The 9128-nt window shown below is 44.2% G+C and overlaps 1 protein-coding gene across 1 annotated transcript; it reads right to left on the bottom strand.

The window, feature by feature from the left end:
• Positions 1 to 1943: 1943 nt before the first annotated feature.
• Positions 1944 to 7843, bottom strand: LOC138651218 (indolethylamine N-methyltransferase-like). Its single transcript, XM_069741252.1, has 3 exons — positions 7588 to 7843; positions 3449 to 3656; positions 1944 to 2573 (listed from the first exon to the last, which is right to left on the bottom strand). The coding sequence occupies exons 1-3, from the start codon at positions 7826 to 7828 to the stop codon at positions 2150 to 2152; spliced, it is 873 nt and encodes a 290-aa protein (XP_069597353.1). The 5' UTR covers positions 7829 to 7843; the 3' UTR covers positions 1944 to 2149.
• Between the last annotated feature and the right edge of the window lie 1285 nt (positions 7844 to 9128).

The raw sequence follows: 9128 nt of genomic DNA, 5'->3' as shown, positions 1-9128 counted from the left end.
CCCGCCCACCCACCTCCCACCCACACTCCTTGAAGACGATACTCATCCTGCTCCAGCGATGCCTGGTCTCGGCGTCTGCAGCTCGTCCTGAATGAGCGGTCACGTGGTACCGCTCATTAAGGTCATGAATATGCGCATATTCATTACCTTAATAAGCGGTATCACATGACCGCTCACGCAGGAAGAAGGTGCTGCATCGGGAGTCTGGACAGAGCCAGGGGGATGTCAGCACGGCCGTATGGTGTGGGACAGGTGAGTATGAGGGACGGGGGACAGGGGAGGGGGGATGAAGGAGGACGCAAGATGGGAGCGGGGGTGGAGAGATGAGCCATACATACAGGGGGGATTATGAGCCATGCATACAGTGGGGAAATATGAGCCATGTATTCAGGGGGGGAATATGAGCCATGCATACAGGGGGGAAATATGAGCCATGCATTCGGGGGGGAATATGAGCCAAGCATACAGGGGGGAATATGAGCCATGCATCCAGGGGGGGAATATGAGCCATGCATACAGTGGGGGAATATGAGCCATGAATTCAGGGGGGGGGATATGAGCCATGCATACAGTGGGGGAATATGAGCCATGCATTTGGGGGGGAATATGAGCCATGCATACAGTGGGGGAATATGAGCCATGCATTCAGGGGGGGATATGAGCCATGCATTCAGGGGGGAATATGAGCCATGCATACAGAGGGGGGATATGAGCCATGCATACAGGAGGGGGGTCATTATACAGTATTGAGCATCATGTGGGATCATTATACAGTATCGAGAACTGTGTGTGGCCATTATACAGTATTGAGCATCGTGTGGCCGTTATACATTATGGAGCATCATGTGTGGCCGTTATACAGTATGGAAAATTATGTGTGGCCATTATACAGTATTGAGCATCATGTGGGATCCTTATACAGTATGGAGAACTGTGTGTGGCCGTTATACAGTATGGAGCACTGTGTGGCCATTATACAGTATGGAGCACTGTGTGGCCATTATACATTATGGAGCATCATGTGTGGCCATTATACACTATGGAGCATCAAGTGTGGCCATTATACACTATGGAGCATCATGTGTGGCCATTATACAGTATGGAGAACTGTGTGTGGCCATTATACATTATGGAGCATCATGTGTGGTGGCCATTATACAGTATGGAGCATCATGTGTGGCCATTATACAGTATGGAGCACTGTGGGGCTATATTTTTTTTTTGTTTATAATTATTGTATAAAAAACAGTGTGAACAGCAGTGCTAAATGGGTGTGGTTGGAACGTGGATATGGGTGTGACTAGTTGTGAAATGGGTGTGGTCAGAGGCATGGCCTAAAATTTGCCATGGTGAACTACGTGCACCGCAAACTTTATACCTTCTTCCCTTCTTCAAAAGTTGGGATGTATGGTACCGCATTTGCCAGATCATGGCAAGCGCGGCAAATCCCATAGGGAATGAATGAGGCCAAACGCAGTGTTGCCGTAATTGATGTGTTATGCGGCACATATAGAAAAACTGCCGGATCTGCAGCAAAAGGCGACTTTCATATCAGCGATTCTTGCCAAAGTCACTGCCGATAGTGTCATACTCACCAAAGGGGAAGGCAGCACTAAAAGTGCCTAGGGCAGCAGAAACTCTAAATACGGCCCTGCCTGTAGCTACTCACACAGTATAATAGACCCCACAGCCCCACACGACGACAGTTTCATCTTCCACCATTAAATGTACCAGTATTTGTGTGCCCAGCATGCAGAGGGGATAGAGGACAGCTGCATCCAATGTGATTTATTCTGATTTCAGCTACTGCTTGTATGTATCCATTAGCAGATGTCACATCAAACTCAATAGGAATATTGCTTATACATCACTTTTAGTAGAACTTTAGTGCAAATAAGCAACATAAATCAGACCTAAGTAAAGGACACAAATGCAACAAAGAATAGTATAATATCACATACTTCAATTTATTAGACTGTTGTCAAATAACTGTAACAGGAAACAGAGCAGCTGTTAAAAAGCAGCTGACAAGCAGTTAGCCAGCATGGTGTTCCAAATGTACAGTTTGATTGTCGCCTAAAGAAATTAATGGGACTTAAGCTTTACGTATATTTTGTGACATGGACACTCAACTTGAGTCATTTTGGATCTAATTCTCTTTGTGAGCTGCAATGAATATGACGGCTTTATAGTCAACGAGGTCACTCACAATCGTTCTCTTCTTAACCTCACAGCGGTCAATAACAAAACCTTCTCCAACTAAAGCTTTCCTGGCAAAATCCTCATCATAACTGAAAGAATGGATCTTGTCTTTCCCAACTGTTACATATGTTATATCTAAAGCCCCAATCATTATGAAGTGTCCTCCAGGTTTCAGCAATGAAGAAATCTTCCTGAGATATCGGATGTAATCATCTTGGTTTTTGCTGATAAGTTCTAGAAGCCCACAACAGATGACACAATCTGCCAGTGGTAAGACGATTGGATCCATGATATTTTCTTTCTCAAGGTCACATTTCACAACATGTTGAAGGGCTGATCTCAGTTTTCCTTCTTTATCCTGTAACCGATCACTGAAAGAAATGGGGAAATGAGAAAAGTGATTATACCACTGACAATATTGAATGGATGATGTTAGAGCTCAGTGGTTAGAGCTTGACTACTGGATTCCAGGACTGAAGAGAGTCTCGAATTAAACCAGGGCTGATGGTCTAGAAGTGTCACAAATAGAAAGTCAGAGATCACGTAAGAAAGATTAAAAAAATAGGGCCTCCCATGCGGCCCAAACCCACCATGAAACAAAACATTGGGTTCCTGTGATTGAGTTGTTGTGGGCCAATGTGGATGACAGAGAGTCCTTTTTCTGTCTAACCGCTTAGATGCCATCTTCTCTGTTTATCACAGCTTTTAAAGAGCAGCAGTTAGAGTTAACTATGATGGCTCCTGCCATATATGAAGAAGGAACAGTATATGTGGAAATGGCTCTTTATAAGTCCTGCTATTTTTTGCGATATTTAATCAGCAGATATTAGAAGAAATTGACAAGTGGTACCATTCAGTACCATAGTGATGGTGTGGCCTGCCACCATTGGTGGACTGCCACTGAGCACCTGATTTTTAAGAGCATACGCTCTGTTTGGATATTTAACATGTCTTAGGAAAAAGCTCCATAGATATGCGCTAAAAGCAGCCATAGGCTGCCATTCACCTAATGGTGGCCAAAATAATGTTTTGGGGTTTTTTTGGCTCTGGTATTCTAAGCTAATAAAACTTTTCTTACAGAAAACCAGTGTACCTAAAAAATGCTTTCACAGTGGGCCACTGCAAAAAAAATTGTACTGTGGTATGTTTTTTTTGTACTTTGGAAATCTATGAATATTTACTACTCTGTTTCTAATCAGTTAAATATCTGCCTAAGGTTTTCCTAATTTTTGGACAAATACGTCACCTGTTTCCATTCACATCTACGTGAAGTTTTGTGGCATGTCTCCAATCGAATGCTCCTGTACGTTCATCCACCCATCTTTTCAGCTCCATGATGCAGCTGTCTCTAGACTTTAGAACTATGATGTGCTTGAAATACTCACAGGCTGCAAACAAATGATAAACCATGGAACCAGGACTGATATCAATCAAGACGTCTCCTTTAATATGACCTGCAGAAAAAAAATTCTGAATATTGAAGGATACATACACAGACAGGTGAGAGAGTTTCAGTAACTGGATTCATCTTTGTGTTAATACACTACTTTTACTATAACTGATATCTATCGAATACATCTATTTTCTCCATCCTGTCTATGCATTATTGATATCATGGGCAAAAATTCAATAACATGGGGTGCATACATTTATCATTCTTGCAGCATAGAAAATGCTTCTCTTATTAGCAAGCAGAATGGATCAATCCAATAAATCCAATACTCAAGAACGTTTTGTTAGAAAGTTTGTCTCGTTACCACAAGACAACCTCGTACATCTGCTTCCATCATTTGACTGGTGAATCCATCCAAAACATATTTTCCTTATCTTATAAAGACATCATCTTAAAGAAGTCTCTTCTGTAATTTTAGGCATGTAGACCCAGCTGCCAAAATACATCACATGGATTTCTTGATTTGACAGAAAACCATGCACAATGATATCTCCTGCTATGGGAAGAATGCTATCAAGAAAAGCAGGTCACCTCGTGTTAGGGCTAGCGGAATGCACCAATTAAATAGAGATGTTTTTATTGATACTGGTGCGTTCGCAGCTGGGTGTCCACCGTGCAGGAGTACCTGCTGCTAGCAAACGGCGGTACTATATGGCGGTATGGACTAACTCAGTTAATTCACCGAGTAGCCGTGAAAGAAAAGCACTGTGCCCTGTTAGACACCACAGAGTCACAGGCTAACTGCCCAAACAGAGAGCAGTCAGTGGTCACGCATGCACACAAAACTCCTCGCCGGAGGTGCCAGCATTCTAAGGGCTCATTTCAGCCAGGTCCCTGAACACATTCAAACACAAACTCCTCGCCAGAGGTGCCAGCATTCTAGGGGCTTATTTCAGCCCGGTCCCTGAACACACTCTCACGTGACCACACTGGCGCAAAGCACATAACAAAAGACAATACTAGCACATGGCCGTGCGGCCATGTGAGCCTTATATAGCTGCAACAAGTAAAAGACCTTCCTAGAAGGACCAATGAGAGACTGCCATACCTGAGCATGTGACCCTAGATCTCCACTGAGAGATCTTGCCCTGGGCATGCTCAATGTGTGCAAAGCAGGACTTAGTCCTAGCACCTACAGGACCTTCCTGAAAGGACCAATGGACTTAGCTGCAATATCTGACCATGTGACCCTCGATCTCCACTGAGAGATCTTACTCAGGGAATGCTCAGAACGAGAAAAGCAGGACTTAGTCCCAGAAGCGTCTGCACGCCGCTGCCCAGCACTGACTTCAATGGCAGAAGCAGGAAAAGCAGCATTAACTCTTTGAACAGAGTGAGACTGAGCAAGACGCTGGGACTGTTGACTCCGCTGAGCAGGCTCCACTGTGGCAGGAGAAGAATTTGGAGACCGCAGCGGAGCTGGCCCGAGATTCCCCCTGCGCAGAGGCGGGAACTCGACCCCTAACATTACCCCCCTCCTAGGGCCCCCCTCCTTGAGCCTCGCTACGCTCGAAGGCGGCAATGAGCTGCGGAGCCCGAATGTGCTCAACAGGCTCCCAGGACCTATCCTCAGGACCGTAACCCTTCCAGTCCACCAAATAAAATTTTTTGCCACGTACCACCTTGCACCCCAAAATAGTGTTCACCTCGAAATTGTCCGTAGATGAACCCAATGTCCCTGCAGATGACTCAGAAAATCGGGACATGTATACGGGCTTAAGGAGGGAAACATGAAAGGTGTCAGTGATACCTAGGCGTGGAGGAAGGGCTAGATGGTAGACCACAGGATTAACCTGTTCGAGGACCTTGAAGGGACCCAAGTAGCGAGGTGCAAACTTAGTGGACTCTACACGCAGCCTGATGTTGTGGGCGGAGAGCCACACCAAATTGCCAGGGGCAAAGGTCGAGGCAGGGTGCCGATGTGCATCGGCGGAGGACCTCATTCTCTCCTTGGAGGCCCGGATGGCATCCTGAGTGTGGTCCCAAATGTCCCGTGCCTCCACTGCCCAGTCTGCCACCCTGGAGTCAGCAGAGGACACGGGCATAGGCATAGGAACCCGCGGATGCTGGCCGTAATTAAGGAGGAAAGGAGTCTGATCGGTGGAGTCAGCTACAGCATTGTTAAGGGCAAACTCTGCCCACGGTAACAAGGATGCCCAGTCATCAGCGGAGCGGAGATGGCCCGAGATTCCCCCTGTGCAGAGACGGGAACTCGACCCCTAACACCTCGTTTATTTTACCCTATGGACTGGGTCTTGCTATCCTTTAGTTACAATCATTACAAAACTCCTTGTTATTAGCTTTCTTCTTGTACGATGTAACGTTTTTAAATATTATTTTTCTATCTATCCAGTCTAATATTTAGCTACAATTGCTCCATCCACTGATAAAAGCTTGAAACATTTATTATGTTAAACCCATAAAGACGTCTTAGATGAGCAATAGCTTTTATCTGAATAATTTCCAACAAAATAGGTGAACAATGCATTTCTGAAATCCAAGAAAGTAAAATTAATCCTCCAAAGTTCTCTGCTGCTAGGTGCACAAACATTGCCAAATCATCAGATGGTTCCTTCAACAATCATCAGAGCGAAAAGCATCCCCTAGCTAGGACTCCCAACAACTGAAATGTAATCTGTGGAACAACCTTATTGTAAGTGTTCAATATTCCTGAAGGATCATCATAATCTAAATTTATCACTTCCCAAGATGGGAATTTTCAATTTTTGAGCTTTTATTTTCTCCTCTCCTTATTCCAAGAGCCATATCTTTTTTTGTTTCTCTATATGGTGTACGAGAACTTGTTTTTTGCACTTTTGAATTGCATAATTCATGTTATCATATTATGTACTGGAAAAAGTGTGGTGAAATGCCAGAAAAAAGCACAATTACATAATTGTTTTTTGTGGTGCTTATTATTTACAATATTCATTAAATGGTAAAAGGACCTACTAATGTGCTTCTCCAGATTAGTATGATTATGGCATTACCAAACTTACCTATTTTTTTTTTATTTAAGTGGTGAAAAAATGTTGGAAACTTACCAAAAAAATGTATCTAGTTTGTGTTTCCATTTTCTGAAATCCATAATATTTTTCCAATTTTTGTCAATGGCGCTTGATTTTTGTACCCTGAGTTTTTGTGGAGGACTCGATGGGCAGTTTGAACAATGCACCTCACGACTGCACTCTGTAAATGCTGTTGTCAGACATAGGTTAAAATCCGCTGGTGGAGCTCTGATACATTCACGGCTGTTAGAGGCAGATGATGGCTGAATTAGCCTACGTTCACATTAGCGTTATGCTAGTTTGCGTCGGGTTTGCGTCGGGTGACGCAGCAGCGACGAATGCGTCATGCGCCCCTATATTTAACATGGGGGACACATGCGTTTTTGTTTGTTGCGTTGTGCGACACATGCGTCTTTTTTGCCGCAAGCGTCGGACCAAGAAAACGCAACAAGTTGCATTTTTCTTGCGTCCAAATTTCGGCAAAAAACGACGCATGCGTCGCAAAACGCAGCGTTTTTGCGTGTGTTTTTATTTGCGCTGTGCGTTGCGTCGCCGACGCAGCGGCGCACAATGCAAATGTGAACATAGCCTTACACAGTCATCATCTGCCATCAGTTTTTGAGCTTGCATCAAAGACAGAGCTAGCATATGACCTACCTATAAGTCATATGTCAGTTAAACGTTAAAGAAGCGCTCCAACAATTTTTCTTTTTTTTTACATATGTTTGCTCATCAGTCATCACTAGTATTCTCAGTGTAAAAGCTATTTCATCCCATAACTTACATGTAGGCATGGAACAGCTTGCTTGCCCCTCTCTCTACCCAAACACGTAAAAGAAAAAAAATTGCCCAACTTGTATTTATTTAAAACCAATAAACATAGAATTGTAAAAGTACATACCCTATAATATAAAAAGTACATACCCTCAGTGAAAGTTTTTAAAAGATTTTTAACGGGAAATTCCAGAATATCCTCTCCAAAGGCCATTTCAGGTTTATCTGACAAGTAATGATCCAAGTGTTGTCTCGAATCTAAGCCATTTTCGTTATAGAATTTGTAGGTACTGGAATCCATAGTTGAATTTGGTATAACAGATGGGATCGCTCCTTTTGCATCGGTGCTTAAGGGCTTTATATAGTCAGATGAAATCAGTTTACGAAGCATGTTAGTATAAGTTAATTATCAGGTCATGAGTTATCATCTTCATTTAGAGAGTCATGGGATCTAATATTTACATTGTGATTGGATAATCGTCAACAACCAGCCCATCAGGCTGTAAAAACGCAATTACAATACCAAAACAAAAAATTAGTTGTATAACCTCCTGAGGACAATAAATTTAATATTTTTGGTTCCTTGTCAATGGATGTGTTTTCTGCAGAGAAAATCTTTTCAATATTTCAAGAGTGATATTGTGTTAAGGCTGGTGGAATGCACCAGATATAAGGTGTGCTCCCAGCCCGGGGTCCACCGTGCAGTGATGGAACCTGTTGCTAAGTAATGGCGGCACTCTATGGCGGTATTACGCCTAAGTACACATGGGTTAACGTCACCCGGTGTGAAGAAATGCAAAATCTGTTGCTCCACAGAGTTGCAGAGAACAATAGGAACGCTGAACCCTGTTAAATGTCACAGGGTGCAGCAGAGCAGGAGCTAGTGGGATCCCTAGCACTCACCCCCACTAAGCTGGTGGTTGAACCTGCTCGGTCACTCAGTGGCTTTTGAGCCCGCGCCTGAGGACTCCCAAACAGATGCTGGGTTCAATTGGGATTTCCCACTCTACTCTGAACAGGAACTATGCTCAGCCTGTAAGTGCGGACGCAACTGCAGAACCGCTAGCTGAAAGCTAAAGCGCACAGAGTGCACGCAGTGTCGCTCTTGCATATGCAAGACCAAATGTGTGGCGATGACTAAGCCACTGACTGATGCTGTATCCTCAATCCACTCACCCAAATGCCCATGCAACAACCAGAGGGAAAGGGAACATTAAGGAGATTTCACCAGATAGTCATGCAAGCACACACACACACCATTTTGGTTTATACTAGCGCATGGCCGAGTGGCCATGCAAACCTTTTATAGCTGTAGCCTTCCGGGACATGCCTAATGGTCCATTCGGAGCCGCTATAGGACCTGAGCATGTGACCTCTGAACTCCAATGAGAGGTTGTCCCACAGGCATGCTCAGTAGAAGAGAAGCAGGACTTAGTCCCTGGAATGTCTGCTCGCCACTGATCAATGCTGGTTACAAAGGCTGATCCTGGGACAGCAGCTGTAACCAGACGCACAGTATCAGCTTGAGCCAGACGCTGGGACCGACTTCTCTGCTCAGTAGACTCCACTACGGCCTTGGAAGAATGGGAGACTGCAGAGGACATGGTTCGAGATTCCCCCTGTGCAGTGGCGGGAACTCGACACCTAACATATTGGCATGCAGATTGTCTTCTCTTCACCAATTTTCATCA

This window comes from Ranitomeya imitator, chromosome 10 (assembly GCF_032444005.1).
Source record: "Ranitomeya imitator isolate aRanImi1 chromosome 10, aRanImi1.pri, whole genome shotgun sequence".
In the NCBI taxonomy this organism is placed as follows: Eukaryota; Metazoa; Chordata; class Amphibia; order Anura; family Dendrobatidae; genus Ranitomeya; species Ranitomeya imitator.
Note: the sequence above shows the minus strand (reverse complement) of the source record. Positions and strands in the feature narration are given on the sequence as shown.